At 37.1% G+C, this 18,362-nt stretch overlaps 2 protein-coding genes across 2 annotated transcripts; one reads left to right on the top strand and one right to left on the bottom strand.

The window, feature by feature from the left end:
- Positions 1-4,697: 4,697 nt before the first annotated feature.
- On the bottom strand, positions 4,698-10,442 carry LOC113015520 (uncharacterized). The gene is made up of 7 exons (XM_080295898.1): positions 10,412-10,442; positions 9,594-9,860; positions 8,750-9,001; positions 8,152-8,310; positions 7,975-8,025; positions 5,142-5,207; positions 4,698-4,930 (listed from the first exon to the last, which is right to left on the bottom strand). The coding sequence occupies exons 1-7, from the start codon at positions 10,440-10,442 to the stop codon at positions 4,908-4,910; spliced, it is 849 nt and encodes a 282-aa protein (XP_080152024.1). The 3' UTR covers positions 4,698-4,907.
- Positions 10,443-10,863: 421 nt separating this feature from the next.
- LOC145423439 (uncharacterized) lies at positions 10,864-17,473 on the top strand. Its single transcript, XM_080295901.1, has 8 exons — positions 10,864-10,906; positions 11,024-11,156; positions 11,958-12,094; positions 13,934-14,185; positions 14,625-14,783; positions 14,910-14,960; positions 16,964-17,029; positions 17,242-17,473. The coding sequence occupies exons 1-8, from the start codon at positions 10,864-10,866 to the stop codon at positions 17,262-17,264; spliced, it is 864 nt and encodes a 287-aa protein (XP_080152027.1). The 3' UTR covers positions 17,265-17,473.
- Positions 17,474-18,362: the final 889 nt, after the last annotated feature.

An 18,362-nucleotide genomic window follows, 5' to 3' on the forward strand; every position in this document is an offset into this window, starting at 1 on the left:
TCATTCCAGTTTTGCGGTGATCACACTTCTTCTGTGCAGAATGGTTTGAGTTAGGCAGGGCATCATAAATGTCTCTTCCAGTTCCTTCCATCACTGTCCATAGGACTAGAGTCCAAATGTATGTAGAATAGGAATTCAAACATACCAGGTGGTTTTGTTGTTTGGCGACATGGCTTTCAGCTATCTTCAAAGCTGCAGGCCTCATCAGTCCTGTTTTAAGGCCTCTATCAACCCCCATCACCTCACTTCAGGCCTTCGTCCTTTTGGGGATACTTATAACTCCTCTATTGTCCATTCATCTCTGCAGAAAACCCCTTTGTGGAAAGGAAATTGGATCCAGTCGTCTTATTGCTGTTATGATCCCACCTGTTGAGTCATCTCAGCAGTCTTGTAGAAGTGGTCATGATGCAAATGACAACAGCAATGACACAAAGGAAGACCCTCTTCAGAGTGTCACTGCATGTATAGCACAGTGACACAGCATTAGGTGATGTTGTGATGCCCTCACAGTCTGTTCTCTAAAACCTAAAAGAGAATTATGGATTTGATCAACTGGTCTCTGAATGCAATTGACGCCCCTTCTCAATGAGAAGTCTGACTGCTGAAGATATCTACCTATTCGGAACCGTGATAACAGGGTTCTTGCTGATCGGAGCAGTTTCTCAAAATGGGTTCATTGAGTGCAGCACGGAGAAGATCTTGGAGAACGCACGGCTGCCGTGAATACTCAGAACAAGACCTCTGAGTGAAAAACTGGATTACATCTGGAGGGGCTCGCTCGAATAACACCTTTGAGCGCAAATTCGATCACATCTTGGGGAAGTGCGCTGCGGTCATGAGTTCTTAGAACCTGCTCTTTGAGCAAAAACATCACGGAACGTAAGTTTGGATAACATCATAGAAAGCTCGCGGCTCTCCAACGGGAGATTGAGAGACCAGTGTTGGACTGTTAGAACAGCTTTGAAATTCATATGAGTTGTTCGCACTAAAGTAAAAACCATCATCAATTCATCCGGAGACCCTCTCGGCGCCAGCTGCGGCCTCAAGGCTGGAGCTGAACAAACAACTCCCTGATAACGACTGTGTTTAGACTGTTCCCCCCATTCCATGCAAGGCCACCTGGGTTGGCTGGAAGACTGTTTACTTAGCCTGGCAGGGCGAAGGACACTGTCTCAGCTGAACTCTGGACTCCCACACGCACACATACACTGATATGCACACACTGATCCCCCCCTCCCTTTCCAAACGCCTTCGATGCTTGTCCCCTCCCGGGGAAGATGGCAGTTGACTGGACCAGCGCAGACATGCTGCAGGACCGGATGTGTCCTGCACCCCTCTGGCTTCTGCTCTGTAGCTGCTGGGTGACCTCTCATTTGGGGCTCTACTCAGCTCTTCCCAGGAGGGTGGCACGGTTTCCCCCCCTTTTGGTGGTCCTCCTCGGGTCCTCGTACTCTGGGGCCTCTGGATGTCTGGGGCCTGGATCTCCTCCATACCTGCTTCATGCCCTGGGGGATGGGGCTATGGCTCCCCACACTCCCTAGCAGATCGCTACATGGAGAAACCTTTGGAATACAAGCGTGCTGATCCACACAGGTATGCACACAGGTGTTCACAGACGCGGACTACAGCTTTCTTGGCTGCTGCCTCAAAGCACATTGTGCACTGTCTATCTTGCGTGCTGCACAATATCGTTTGATATTTAGTATCTACTGTTATCTACTGCTAGCTAGTTTATTGTGATGGTGCTGTATTTATTATGTTGCTCTTTGTTGTTTGTTTTCTCTTCTGTTTTTTTTTCTCCATACAGGTGATCCAGGTGTTTTGTTTGTTTTTCTTTCTCTCTTCCCCCCTTTCTCACCGGCTCTTCTCCCCTCTGTTTTTCTTTCTCTCCCTCTCTTTCTTTCATTCTTTCTCCCTTTCCTATCCCACAGTCATGTCTGTCCCGTTAAATAAAATAAAATAAATACATAATTATAATAAAGGTCAATCAAATGGACCAATATGGCAAGGCCATGATGATCCACTTGGTAAAATAAATCCGCTTGGCATCTTTCTTGGCCTTAAGACAACAATTCTGATGGCTATAGATCCAAACGGGACAACAAAAAAACAAAAAAACAGTCAAATTCCATGCATCCCTTCCTTCTTTAAATGTAAGTTTCCAAGTAAGAAATGAATCCCTGCATGTGCACTGCTGGTTCTGTTGTGCTGGCTCCATCGTTTAACTGACCATCATTAACAGAATGCTGGAGCCCCTTATTGTGTGTTTTGTTTGGGTGTTGCAATGCGTTTAATTACACATTTAGAACGGGGGCAGAGAGGGGATAGCCTAACATATGAAACCGGAAAAGGCGCCATGTAATCCATTTATTTCAACAAAGTATCTATGTTTGGTCACTGTAACTAAATAAAGCTACTCATATTTTGTATTTTAAATGTGTTTATTTGTAGCATACTGGCATATACATGGTGGAAGTGGAAGAGATGTTTTTTAACATGAAAAACACAAATTTCCGTAATGTCTAAATTTCAAGAGTTAATGTTTTTAAAATGTGGAATGTTAATCCTTTGCATATTTATGTTTTTTTGCTATGACTTAAATATGCTTGATAAATTAGTACCTTGTTACAATCCATATTGCAGTTCATCATTAAATGTAATGAAGCTTTGTAACTTTAAAAGAAAACTTGAAGCCACAGAGTTGTGTTTACTTCCCTGGTTTGTGGGGGGGAAGTGATTAAATGATGGCTCAATTTTATCCTTATATTTATTCTTGGCATAGCAAGTATAAGCTTAATATAAATAATTAAAGTAAAGCACAAAAGAGCTGAGCATCACCTCTCAGCATCTTAATCATATCCTCTTCACACTTCTCAAGACACACAGTCTGACCTAAAAACAATTGGTTAGTTTTCTTTGACTTTAGTGAACAGTTTCTGCTGACAAGCCACAACTTATTCAGTCTGTGCACTAGACCACACTGCACACAGAGTCATGCCCAGTAAACTTGTAGGTATAGGTGTATTTCACTGCTCTGTTTTAGAAAATAAAGAAATGCGACACATTTACATTAGTGGTTGACCACAGTGAGTGCCTGCTGTTGAAAAGAAATGAGCTGCAGCAGCTCTTCTTTTGAGAAGCATTCATGCACAAGCAAAAAGAGCAGAAGCAACAACAGGCTTAATTTTAACTTCTACATAAGAGACAGAAGTGTTTGTCAGCATGCGAACTTTGTGAGTACTTATGATCAGCCCCATCTGGCAGCCAGCTATTTCTGAATATACACAAGACATGACATTTTACACACTAACATTCACACCAAGCCCAGCAGATGATGTACAACTTGTTCAATTGCGATAAATGTCTTCACTTTCACTCAGATGTGATTTTGTCTTCATTTCGCTCTTTTTTTTGAGACCTTTCAAATATACAAGAAGTACAGAACAAAAAATGTGCTTATATTTTTTAAAGCATAGAAAAATGCTATTGTTCATATTACAGTTCTTCTCGATTACTTAAACACCCAAAACAGTAAAAACAAATACATTTAATATTTACGACCCATCACATATTACATTTTATCTGAATGCAACACATAAGGAATCATAGTAAAAGGCCCTAGAACATAACATGTCGTCATCTAGTGATGAGATACAGCCATAATGAGAGGGCAGACAACGGCAGTAACATCAGTGATGATAAACACTATTTGCTATTCACTGTATTCATTAGGTCTAATTTGAAATCTTGGTAAAGTCTGACAATCGGAAGAAAACAATGTCACTCTTACATCAGAATATTTTTTTTCTGCAGTTTGATCTTAATGACATAAATATTAGCTGCTGCAAACAGCTTCTTGATTTTTATCCTACATTTCATTGACATAGCTAGTTAAGTTTTAGCGTTGCTTTCCTAGCATAAAAGATATGAGGAATAAAAAAAAATTATACTTCACAAATATATGTATTTTTCTCAAAACTGAGATATGTAAAAGGTTTTTGGCTATTTCTCTTTTGAGCCTCTGCACTTTGCAAAGTAACAAGTTACTTTGCATGTTGTAATTGATCACAAAACATGACAAAGCTTTGTAACTTTATAAAATGACTTGTAAAGTGACAAAGTTTTTGTGGATTAAAAAACAGAAAAAGGGAAGTCACTCTTTTTTAGCCATCTTTTAAGAAGCAGCTCGATAAGGTTTAGTCTGACCATTCTGACATTAGGGAACTGATATATAGCCTATCAAGTATGTTGTCTAAAAACAGTTATAGATGAGCTGAGCACCACCTCTTAGCATCTAAATCCAATTTAGATGCTGAGATTACAGCGTTACACTTATTCAGCTTCTGAGTTCTGCTTTCACAAAGTCTCACAAAAGACATGTAAAATAAGACAAAATCAGCTTATTTTGGGTGACTCAACTGAACAGCTACTGTGACAGCATGAGATAAGCCACAACTTATTCATCTATATAACTTTTTACGTGTAGACATTCTGAGGATAAAACTGTGCAGTTATATTTCACTGCTTGCCACAAATGTGGTTCATCTGTTTTGAAAAACAAAGTGACACATTTACATTAGTGGTGAAAAGAAATGAGCTGCAGCAGCTTTTTTCTTTTGAGAAGCATTCATGCACAAGCAAAAAGAGCAGAAGCAACAAGTGCTTTAAATTCAACTTCTACATAACAGACAGAAGCATTTGTTAGCATGTGAACTTTATGAGTACTTATGATCAGCTACATCTGGCAGCCAGTTGTTTTTGAATATACACAAGACATGACATTTTACACAATGACATTCACATCAAACCCAGCAGATGATGTACAGCTTGTACAATTGCAAAAAAAAAAAAGTGATAAATGTGGATTACTTCATTGACTTCACTTTCACTCAGATGTGATTTTGTCTTCAGTCAGCTCTCTTTCTGCGACCTGTCAGATGTACAAGAAGTAAAGAACTAAAACAGTGTTTTTTAAAGGGGATTCATATTTCACACCAACATTAACTTCACAGGACATCAGCAAAACAACCATGAACCATTAGTTATCTTAATATTATAGTTTGTATTTAATATTTACCACCACAGATTAAATATTATTTGAATGCAATACATAAAGAATCATTAATCAAAGTTGCTCTCACCCTTGAGTTTAGTCTCATCCGGCCGTAAGGTGGTGTAAATGGCTCTAGAAGATAACATGTCATCATCTAACGAAGAGATACAGCCAGAGTGAGAGGACTGACAGCCACAGTAACATCAGTGATGATAAACACAATTTTCTATTCACTGAATTCATTATATCTAATTTAAAATCTTACAAAAATCTGACAATCAGAAGAAAAAAAATGTCACTCTTACATTAGCCCATTATTTTTCTGCAGTTTCATCTTAATGACATAAACATCAGCTGCTCTAAACAGCTTTTTGATTTGTACCTAATAGTTTGTTAGCATAGCTAGTTAAACTTTAGCATGGTTTTCCTTTTCCTAATATAGCTTTTATTTAATATTTAAAACCCATCATATTTAAATACAGCACAGTCTCATTCAGGCTTAGGGTGTAGTAAATGACGACAGAAGACAATATGAGCAGGAGTGAGAGGACAGTTATCCACAGTAACATTAGTTACAATGAATAGTATTTGCTATTCACTTTATTCTGGTAGTTTTATTTTGATGACAAGCTGTTCTGATGAACTTCTTGATTTTTAAAATACAGTGGTACCTCGAGTTACATTCCAAAAATAACCCGAGACAGGTATAATCCTCGTTATAGCGAGGGACCACTGTAAAACAGAACAGCTTTATTGCCATTATAAATCAGAGGTCTCGAAGTCCTCGAGGGCCGGTGTCCTGAAACTTTTCCATGTGTTGCTGTTGCAACACACCTGAATAAAATTAGTAGGTTATTAGCAAACATATAGAACTTGATTGCATGCTGAAGTGGTAACCACTAACCCTATTCTAGTAAATTTAATTAAATGTAAGTGTTTGGAAAAATGTACATACTTTTTTACATACTTTTAAATTTAAGTACTTTAATTGCACCGTGTTCATTCACTCATGAGCTGCTATACAATTAATCCAATGGCTACCTCAGCATACGGACAAGTTCTATAGAACTTGGGACACATGGGAAAGTTTCAGTTGCAGCCCTGAAGTACTGGATTTCGAGACAAAAGAACCATTGAATTAAAAGTGTCAACACACTAGGTTAAAAAACGTCATTTGTTTCACATTAGTTACATGCGATTAATATTCCCAAAAAAGATTATTATGCATGATATATTTTGACATCTGCATGTTGACTAATAACAACTAGAGATGGACCGATCCGATATTATGTATCGGTACCAGTCTGATACTGATTTTAATTACTGGATCGGAGCGAAATAGAAAATATAATCCGATTCATTAAATATCAAAAAAGCATCTCACAATACTTGCTACACGGCATAACTGGCTCATAACCGTAGCACATCGGAGCAGCATGCGTCACGTGATAGAGCAGCTGTGGCGTGCAAGACGGTCGGGTCTGGTTGAGCATTTGGAGCCTGGCTACCAACCCGGCATTTCATCTCCGAGAACGTTATCCCAGAAAGAAGTAAAGCAAGTGTGTAAGTTCATCTCTGAATGTTTGTAAAGCATTCCCGCGTTAAGCTTAACAACCGATATATGGAGCGACTCCCTCTCCTGCTGCTACTTCAATCATGAAACTGATCAATGATCAGCTGATCGTCTCTCTTCTTTGTTTTTGGCCCACTTTGCACCAGAAAGAGGAAACCACCATCTGAACAACAGCAGCACGTTTAAGCTTGATAAGCTGTTGTTAGAATTTATTTAATATTACTTTCTACACCAGGATCTTTTTCTACGTAGCTGACGGCTGGTAACTGTGCAGGGGCGGATCTAGCAAAGTTTAGCCAGGGGGGCCGATAGGGCATGAACAGGGAAAAGGGGGCACAAAGACATACTTTTCTTTCTTATTCTCATTTAAAATGTCTACCTTTGAATAAATAATTATCTGAATCTTACAACCAAAGTTTTAATCTGATGTAAAATGTATAGAAGTCCATTACTGTATATAGTAACTATTAAGTCTAATATACCCTAGTAAGCTATAGTACTTTTTCCTTTGGGAAGGTACCATCTGTGCAGTCTGCAGTTCTGTTGAAGAAAGATGTTAAATCTATTTAATTATTCTTGAAAACAAATGTATTTCTGTGCATTTTTTTTCCACACTGCATCGAATTAAAGTTGATTACATTGATTTAGCATCATGAGGTGGAGGGTGGTTCCCCCTTTTTTATATGCTGGGAGTTTGCAACCCTGTTAGTTAGGTTGCTTAATATTTCCGCTAAGTACTCTTTAAAATACCAGAATATGGAGGATGGAGTAGGTTTAAGTTTATTAGATTGATCAGTATTGCTGAACTATGAAATATTTGGGTCCAGTGTATTTTTTGCATGCAGGTATAACAGAATAGCTTTAGTGTTTGTTTTAAACTTGAGTATGAACGTATACAATATGCAGCAAGATATTAAAAAAACTGTTTTATTGATTAAAAAAACACTATATCGGATTATATCGGTATCGGCAGATATCCAAATTTATGATATCAGTATCAGACATAAAAAGTGGTATCGTGCCATCTCTAATGACAACTAGTGTTAATTTAATTGACCAGTCTTGCTTGCATAGTAAGGTTAGACTCAGAAACAATACAGCAGAGTGGGAGGTAGATCTAGCTCTCATGCTCCCTGTTTCTCATGAAAATGTGACAAAATATTAAGAGCAGATATCACTGAAAAAAGCTGGCGAGGGACTAAAATCACAGACCAAACAATAACATAACAAGAAATATCCTAGTGTATATAATCTACTAAAGGACTGTGTTTCTACTTTGGATTTCTGTCATGCTATAGATTTAAAGTTCATGTTTTTTTATTCTTAAACAGATGTTGGCTTTCTTGACCTGTTTGTGCAGAAGAGGGAGACTGGAAGGAGGCAGTAGAATTTTTGGCACCTGCTTATGAAAAAGACAAAATAAACAGGAAAAAAAGTTATTTGATGACAGCCACCAGGAATCATTGAGCATGCTTATTGTTATAAAATAAAAGTTCATGTTTTGATGAGCCAACTGTCAGCATACTTGTTTTCAAAGAAGTTTCTTCTGAGTGACTTCTGATGGTTTGTTGATGTTTATTACATTGAAACAGTCCTGCCAGTATGAGCAGAATGACCACCAATAAAACACCCAAACCAATGCAGAGCCCCAGGTAGATCTTTACAGAATGCACTGTAGGATGACCTGCAAGAAAGATAATTGCACTGTGTATTAGAAATAATTAAAATGATGTTGTAATTTACTCTAAATATTTTTATATTTATTTCATGTAAACACTCAGATAAATCCCATTCAATACAATTATGTACACCCAATGTTTAAAAAAAGGTGTTGTTGAAAAAACGGCCACATTTGGACTACACATAGCCTGTGCACAGAAGTCTGATGGACGTCAACACCAGACGTTCAGTAGAGATTGAATAAAAAGTCCTTGCCTTATGTTACAAAACAACCTCTTCAGTGGACCAAAACTGAACGTCCAAAAAATGAAAAATAGATCATCACTCTGACATCGCTTTGCACAATGGCTATGTTCATCATAGACCATATACCGTTTCCCACTTACACACTTGTTAATGAAATGTTAAAATGTATTTAGTTAGAAAATATTGATGCATCTTACTTCCAACAGTTAGCCAGCTCTCTGGTGATTCTCCACCATCAGCAATACTACATTTGTAGAGTCCTTCATCAGATTTGGATACATTGGGAGTCATTATGTTTCCTGATGAGCTGCTCCCAGTGGAGAAGCCATTTTTATAAAATTCTGCAGTGTAGTTGGAGTTTGCATCCTTTTTTCTACAATGCAAGGTCACATTTTCTCCCTCCATCACAGGTTGGACAGGAATCTCCAGGATCACATGACTCTCTAAATCTAGATGGCAGAAGATATGACAGTTACCCACATGGAACAGGTATATCTAAATCTTATAAAGTTTTTATCTATCTTGTGTGAAACATGTATGAAAAGCATATACGAGTGAAAACAGATATAAGATCCCTTGAAAATTTATATAAAAGTTTTGACTAAAACAATATATGAAAGGAATGAGAAAGTGGACACCTTCACTATATGAAGCAAGCCAAATCTGATTCTTTTATACCTTTTTTCCATTTCTTTTCAATATGGGCAATTTGTGTAAAACGTGAATTTTGTTAAAATTATACAAACATAGAAATCATTAATTATGATAGCTCACAAGGTTTGCTCAAGTTGCAGTAAATATATATATATATATATATATATATATATATATATATATATATATATATATATATATATATATATATATATGTTATTTTATTATTATCGTGATGCATTTTATCAAGAAAAAACCTTGCAGCCAATGAAAACTACAGTACCAAATATGACACTATGCATTGCTGTAAGTGATGTACTAAACAGAAAAAAAACAGTTGATGTACTAAATATGTTAATGCATAATGTTTTTTTTCTATGTACATACCAGTTACAGTGATGTTGACAGAGTTGCTTTTTTGTATTCCTCCATGTTCACACCAGTATTCTCCACTGTCAGTTGATGGATATGCATTAATAATATTGCAAGGTCCAATCGATGTTTCCCAGGTTGAAGCACATCTTCTAACATCTCCTTTTGTCTTTTTCATCACTCTCCATCCAGTCAGCCCATTTAGCCGTTCACAGCTGATAGTGATGGGCTCTGATTGAAAGAACTGCTGTCTGTTTGGAACAACTTGAGGAAAACCTGAATCTGAGACAGAAAGTCAAATAAGTTTTCAAAGCATGTAAGCTTTCAAATGATAAAGATTTACTGTAATAGTAAATATACATATGCATGTGGTTATTTGAGAAGTGTTTTACAGGTTTATGTTGTAGCTAAACCTCTAAAACTGGAGAATAACAACTGCAGAAGTTTCAGAAACTTCTGCAGTTGTTAAGAAATATATTAAAACTATTACACACACTATTATACACACACTTAAAAATACAACCCCCCCCCCCCCCCCCCCCAATATTTAAAAACTTACTATGTGTTTGAGAATCACTGAGTTCAGCTACTGTAACCAACAGCAACAGAACATTCAGCACTGAAAAGATTGAGAATGACAGTTTTAATATTTAACATGTTTTTAATGTTTTTTGCAGTAATAAGTCCTTTGCATTTGTTAGTGAGTTACAAATATCCAAAATGAATACATGCAAATATATGGGTGCATTTTGGATATATTAATTTCCCTTGCGTACATTTCCTCTGTTACAGACTTAATATCTTTTTTATAAACAGACAAGGTCAGTACTCACAGAGTCTGATGGTGGCAAATCTGACCTCCATGTTGTCTTGCTGCTGACTGTGTGAGTGTCAGACTGAACTGAAGATATATTTTTTGTAAGAACCTCCTCTTCCTGTGTTTCTGTGGTGACTGAGGCCCAACAGGGTTCAACTTCAGTCACTATGATTTCTTTTATGCCCTTTTTAATTGAATTTAATGTTTTATTAATTCTAAATTATTTACAAACACACACACACACACACATACATATATATATATATATATATATATATATATATATATATATAGCAGCATTTGGCCATCTGCTCTTTTTTGTACAGAGGAAATGATTGTTTAAAATGTCATTCGGTTTCTTAAATCAAGTTTTATTGTTTCTTTTCGAGCTGCTAAACCTAAACTAAATCTTGTTTACACTGTCTTTTTTTATACCACTACATGCCAATAGTTCACAAAACTGCAAGGATGGATAAGTTGTCACGGCCCATGGCTCAGCATCCAGGGAGCCGTGGGAGGCTGCGGTGGCCACACCCTCGGGCTGGGCCGCCTCCAAACCACCTGCGTCCCATCTGAGGCAATCACCGGAGGAGTACTTCAGCCAACTCTGACGGCTTCTCTTCGCCAGTCCGTAAGTCTCCTCCCAGTGTGACCAGCGTTCGGCGTGGAAGCCTGCCTGCCTGTCCTCCTGCCTGCCTGCCTCCCTGCGATTCCCTTCACGGGCACCTCTCCCCTCCAATCTCCACAGTCCTGCTCTACCTGTAAGCCTCGGCGATTTATGAAGTCTAGCTGTTTCTCTCCTGGCAACCTGCGTGCTGTTAACTGTGTCTCACCTTTTATTGCAGTTTCCCCAGGATCCCGATTATGGCGCTCCAAGGATCCACGCTCCTCGTTCCCCCTTTCTTATAGGAAAAAAAGAAGAACAACATATTGCTTTCTTTACCTGCACACCTTTGTGGTCTTGCTACCTAATTCCGCTGTGCAATAAAATTTCTTTCACAGTCATTACAGTGAAGATAAGCCTTGAGAGATCTGTATTTTAAGAAATTTTATTTTAAGAGCCATTGCTCAAATTAAACAAACTTAACATCTACTCCTATTCTCCAGAATTACCATGAACCTTTTTTATTGTCATTGTACAGTTCCTTGCACAGCAGAATTAGGTAGCAAGACCACAAAGGTGTGCAGGTAAAGAAAGCAATATGTTGTTCTTCTTTTTTTCCTATAAGAAAGGGGGAACGAGGAGCGTGGATCCTTGGAGCGCCATAATCGGGATCCTGGGGAAACTGCAACAAAAGGTGAGACACAGTTAACAGCACGCAGGTTGCCAGGAGAGAAACAGCTAGACTTCATAAATCGCCGAGGCTTACAGGTAGAGCAGGACTGTGGAGATTGGAGGGGAGAGGTGCCCGTCAAGAGAATCGTAGGGAGGGAGGCAGGCAGGAGGACAGGCAGGTCACAGACTTCCACGCCGAACGCTGGTCACACTGGGAGGAAACTTACGGACTGGCGAAGAGAAGCCGTCAGAGTTGGCTGAAGTACTCCTCCGGTGATTGCCTCAGATGGGACGCAGGTGGTTTGGAGGCGGCCCAGCCCGAGGGTGTGGCCACCGTAGCTTCCCACGGCTCCCTGGATGCTGAGCCATGGGCCGTGACAACTTATCCATCCTTGCAGTTTTGCGAACTATTGGCATGTAGTGGTATAAAAAAAAGACAGTGTAAACAAGATTTAGTTTAGTTTTAGCAGCTCGAAAAGAAACAATAAAACTTGATTTAAGAAACCGAATGACATTTTAAACAATCATTTGCTCCGTACAAAAAAGAGCAGATGGCCAAATGAGCTTACATGCCAGGGACGGTTGGTATAAGTGGCCTGAAAGGCTAAGCCTTCCCTATCATTATCTTATATATATATATATATATATATATGTATGTATATAGTTTAGAATTAATAAAACATTAAATTCAATTAAAAAGGGCATAAAAGAAATCATAGTGACTGAAGTTGAACCCTGTTGGGCCTCAGTCACCACAGAAACACAGGAAGAGGAGGTTCTTACAAAAAATATATCTTCAGTTCAGTCTGACACTCACACAGTCAGCAGCAAGACAACATGGAGGTCAGATTTGCCACCATCAGACTCTGTGAGTACTGACCTTGTCTGTTTATAAAAAAGATATTAAGTCTGTAACAGAGGAAATGTACGCAAGGGAAATTAATATGTACAAAATGCACCCATATATTTGCATGTATTCATTTTGGATATTTGTAACTCACTAACAAATGCAAAGGACTTATTACTGCAAAAAACATTAAAAACATGTTAAATATTAAAACTGTCATTCTCAATCTTTTCAGTGCTGAATGTTCTGTTGCTGTTGGTTACAGTAGCTGAACTCAGTGATTCTCAAACACATAGTAAGTTTTTAAATATTGGGGGGGGGGGGGGTTGTATTTTTAAGTGTGTGTATAATAGTGTGTGTAATAGTTTTGATATATTTCTTAACAATACAAAGTTTCTGAAACTTCTGCAGTTGTTATTCTCCAGTTTTAGAGGTTTAGCTACAACATAAACCTGTAAAACACTTCTCAAATAACCACATGCATATGTATATTCACTATTACAGTAAATATGCTTGTATAAATCTTTATCATTTGAAAGCTTACATGCTTTGAAAACTTATTTGACTTTCTGTCTCAGATTCAGGTTTTCCTCAAGTTGTTCCAAACAGACAGCAGTTCTTTCAATCAGAGCCCATCACTATCAGCTGTGAACGGCTAAATGGGCTGACTGGATGGAGAGTGATGAAAAAGACAAAAGGAGATGTTAGAAGATGTGCTTCAACCTGGGAAACATCGATTGGATCTTGCAAAATTATTAATGCATATCCATCATCTGACAGTGGAGAATACTGGTGTGAACATGGAGAAATACAACAAAGCAACTCTGTCAACATCACTGTAACTGGTATGTACATAGAAAAAAAACATTATGCGTTAACATATTTAGTCTATTCACCATTTTTTCTGTTTAGTACATCACTTACAGCAATGCATAGTGTCATATTTGGTACTGTAGTTTTCATTGGCTGTAAGGTATGTTTTTTCTTGATAAAATGCATCACGATAATAATAAAATAACATATATGCTAAATATAATAACTTAATAACATATATTTACTGCAACTTGAGCAAACCTTGTGAGCTATCATCTGTCATAATTAATGATTTCTATGTTTGTATAATTTTAACAAAAATCACATTTTACACAAGTTACCCATATTGAAAAGAAATAGAAAAAAGGTATAAAAGACTTGCATCAGATTTGGCATATGATTTACTCATGAAGGTGTCCACTTTCTCATTCCTTTCATATATTGTTTTAGTCAAAACATTTATATAATTGTTCAAGGGATCTTATATCTGTTTTCACTCTTATATGCTTTTCATACATGTTTCACACAAGATAGATAAAAACTTTATAAGATTTAGATATACCTGTTCCATGTGGGTAACTGTCATATCTTCTGCCATCTAGATTTAGAGAGTCATGTGATCCTGGAGATTCCTGTCCAACCTGTGATGGAGGGAGAAAATGTGACCTTGCATTGTAGAAAAAAGGATGCAAACTCCAGCTACACCGCAAAATTCTATAAAAATGGCTTCTCCACTGGGAGCAGCTCATCAGGAAACATAATGATTCCCACTGTATCCAAATCTGATGAAGGACTCTACAAATGTAGTATTGCTGATGGTGGAGAATCACCAGAGAGCTGGCTAACTGTTGGAAGTAAGATGCATCAATATTTTCTAACTAAATACATTTTAACATTTCATTAACAAGTGTGTAAGTGGGAAACGGTATATGGTCTATGATGAACATAGCCATTGTGCAAAGCGATGTCAGAGTGATGATCTATTTTTCATTTTTTGGACGTTCAGTTTTGGTCCACTGAAGAGGTTGTTTTGTAACATAAGGCAAGGACTTTTTATTCAATCTCTACTGAACGTCTGGTGTTGACGTCCATCAGACTTCTGTGCACAGGCTATGTGTAGTCCAAATGTGGCCGTTTTTTCAACAACACCTTTTTTTAAACATTGGGTGTACATAATTGTATTGAATGGGATTTATCTGAGTGTTTACATGAAATAAATATAAAAATATTTAGAGTAAATTACAACATCATTTTAATTATTTCTAATACACAGTGCAATTATCTTTCTTGCAGGTCATCCTACAGTGCATTCTGTAAAGATCTACCTGGGGCTCTGCATTGGTTTGGGTGTTTTATTGGTGGTCATTCTGCTCATACTGGCAGGACTGTTTCAATGTAATAAACATCAACAAACCATCAGAAGTCACTCAGAAGAAACTTCTTTGAAAACAAGTATGCTGACAGTTGGCTCATCAAAACATGAACTTTTATTTTATAACAATAAGCATGCTCAATGATTCCTGGTGGCTGTCATCAAATAACTTTTTTTCCTGTTTATTTTGTCTTTTTCATAAGCAGGTGCCAAAAATTCTACTGCCTCCTTCCAGTCTCCCTCTTCTGCACAAACAGGTCAAGAAAGCCAACATCTGTTTAAGAATAAAAAAACATGAACTTTAAATCTATAGCATGACAGAAATCCAAAGTAGAAACACAGTCCTTTAGTAGATTATATACACTAGGATATTTCTTGTTATGTTATTGTTTGGTCTGTGATTTTAGTCCCTCGCCAGCTTTTTTCAGTGATATCTGCTCTTAATATTTTGTCACATTTTCATGAGAAACAGGGAGCATGAGAGCTAGATCTACCTCCCACTCTGCTGTATTGTTTCTGAGTCTAACCTTACTATGCAAGCAAGACTGGTCAATTAAATTAACACTAGTTGTCATTAGAGATGGCACGATACCACTTTTTATGTCTGATACCGATATCATAAATTTGGATATCTGCCGATACCGATATAATCCGATATAGTGTTTTTTAATCAATAAAACTGTTTTTTAATATCTTGCTGCATATTGTATACGTTCATACTCAAGTTTAAAACAAACACTAAAGCTATTCTGTTATACCTGCATGCAAAAAATACACTGCACCCAAATATTTCATAGTTCAGCAATACTGATCAATCTAATAAACTTAAACCTACTCCATCCTCCATATTCTGGTATTTTAAAGAGTACTTAGCAGAAATATTAAGCAACCTAACTAATAGGGTTGCAAACTCCCAGCATATAAAAAAGGGGGAACCACCCTCCACCTCATGATGCTAAATCAATGTAATCAACTTTAATTCGATGCAGTGTGGAAAAAAAATGCACAGAGATACATTTGTTTTCAAGAATAATTAAATAGATTTAACATCTTTCTTCAACAGAATTGCAGACTGCACAGATGGTACCTTCCCAAAGGAAAAAGTACTATAGCTTACTAGGGTATATTAGACTTAATAGTTACTATATACAGTAATGGACTTCTATACATTTTACATCAGATTAAAACTTTGGGTATAAGATTCAGATAATTAATTATTAAAAGCTAGACATTTTAAATGAGAATAAGAAAGAAAAGTCTGTCTTTGTGCCCCCTTTTCCCTGTTCATACCCTATCGGCCCCCCTGGCTAAACTTTGCTAGATCCGCCCCTGCACAGTTACCAGCCGTCAGCTACGTAGAAAAAGATCCTGGTGTAGAAAGTAATATTAAATAAATTCTAACAACAGCTTATCAAGCTTAAACGTGCTGCTGTTGTTCAGATGGTGGTTTCCTCTTTCTGGTGCAAAGTGGGCCAAAAACAAAGAAGAGAGACGATCAGCTGATCATTGATCAGTTTCATGATTGAAGTAGCAGCAGGAGAGGGAGTCGCTCCATATATCGGTTGTTAAGCTTAACGCGGGAATGCTTTACAAACATTCAGAGATGAACATTCAAGACACCGGCCCTCGAGGACTTCGAGACTTCTGATTTACAATGGCAATAAAGCTGTTCTGTTTTACAGTGGTCCCTCGCTATAACGAGGATTATACCTGTCTCGGGTTATTTTTGGAATGTAACTCGAGGTACCACTGTATTTTAAAAATCAAGAAGTTCATCAGAACAGCTTGTCATCAAAATAAAACTACCAGAATAAAGTGAATAGCAAATACTATTCATTGTAACTAATGTTACTGTGGATAACTGTCCTCTCACTCCTGCTCATATTGTCTTCTGTCGTCATTTACTACACCCTAAGCCTGAATGAGACTGTGCTGTATTTAAATATGATGGGTTTTAAATATTAAATAAAAGCTATATTAGGAAAAGGAAAACCATGCTAAAGTTTAACTAGCTATGCTAACAAACTATTAGGTACAAATCAAAAAGCTGTTTAGAGCAGCTGATGTTTATGTCATTAAGATGAAACTGCAGAAAAATAATGGGCTAATGTAAGAGTGACATTTTTTTTCTTCTGATTGTCAGATTTTTGTAAGATTTTAAATTAGATATAATGAATTCAGTGAATAGAAAATTGTGTTTATCATCACTGATGTTACTGTGGCTGTCAGTCCTCTCACTCTGGCTGTATCTCTCCGTTAGATGATGACATGTTATCTTCTAGAGCCATTTACACCACCTTACGGCCGGATGAGACTAAACTCAAGGGTGAGAGCAACTTTGATTAATGATTCTTTATGTATTGCATTCAAATAATATGTAATCTGTGGTGGTAAATATTAAATACAAACTATAATATTAAGATAACTAATGGTTCATGGTTGTTTTGCAGATGTCCTGTGAAGTTAATATTGGTGTGAAATATGAATCCCCCTTTAAAAAACACTGTTTTAGTTCTTTACTTCTTGTATTTCTGACAGGTCGCAGAAAGAGAGCTGACTGAAGACAAAATCACATCTGAGTGAAAGTGAAGTCAATGAAGTAATCCACATTTATCACATTTTTTTTTTGCAATTGTACAAGCTGTACATCATCTGCTGGGTTTGATGTGAATGTCATTGTGTAAAATGTCATGTCTTGTGTATATTCAAAAACAACTGGCTGCCAGATGTGGCTGATCATAAGTACTCATAAAGTTCACATGCTAACAAATGCTTCTGTCTGTTATGTAGAAGTTGAATTTAAAGCACTTGTTGCTTCTGCTCTTTTTGCTTGTGCATGAATGCTTCTCAAAAGAAAAAAGCTGCTGCAGCTCATTTCTTTTCACCACTAATGTAAATGTGTCACTTTGTTTTTCAAAACAGATGAACCACATTTGTGGCAAGCAGTGAAATATAACTGCACAGTTTTATCCTCAGAATGTCTACACGTAAAAAGTTATATAGATGAATAAGTTGTGGCTTATCTCATGCTGTCACAGTAGCTGTTCAGTTGAGTCACCCAAAATAAGCTGATTTTGTCTTATTTTACATGTCTTTTGTGAGACTTTGTGAAAGCAGAACTCAGAAGCTGAATAAGTGTAACGCTGTAATCTCAGCATCTAAATTGGATTTAGATGCTAAGAGGTGGTGCTCAGCTCATCTATAACTGTTTTTAGACAACATACTTGATAGGCTATATATCAGTTCCCTAATGTCAGAATGGTCAGACTAAACCTTATCGAGCTGCTTCTTAAAAGATGGCTAAAAAAGAGTGACTTCCCTTTTTCTGTTTTTTAATCCACAAAAACTTTGTCACTTTACAAGTCATTTTATAAAGTTACAAAGCTTTGTCATGTTTTGTGATCAATTACAACATGCAAAGTAACTTGTTACTTTGCAAAGTGCAGAGGCTCAAAAGAGAAATAGCCAAAAACCTTTTACATATCTCAGTTTTGAGAAAAATACATATATTTGTGAAGTATAATTTTTTTTTATTCCTCATATCTTTTATGCTAGGAAAGCAACGCTAAAACTTAACTAGCTATGTCAATGAAATGTAGGATAAAAATCAAGAAGCTGTTTGCAGCAGCTAATATTTATGTCATTAAGATCAAACTGCA

The sequence above is a fragment of the Astatotilapia calliptera genome, chromosome 3 (assembly GCF_964374335.1).
Source record: "Astatotilapia calliptera chromosome 3, fAstCal68.1, whole genome shotgun sequence".
In the NCBI taxonomy this organism is placed as follows: Eukaryota; Metazoa; Chordata; class Actinopteri; order Cichliformes; family Cichlidae; genus Astatotilapia; species Astatotilapia calliptera.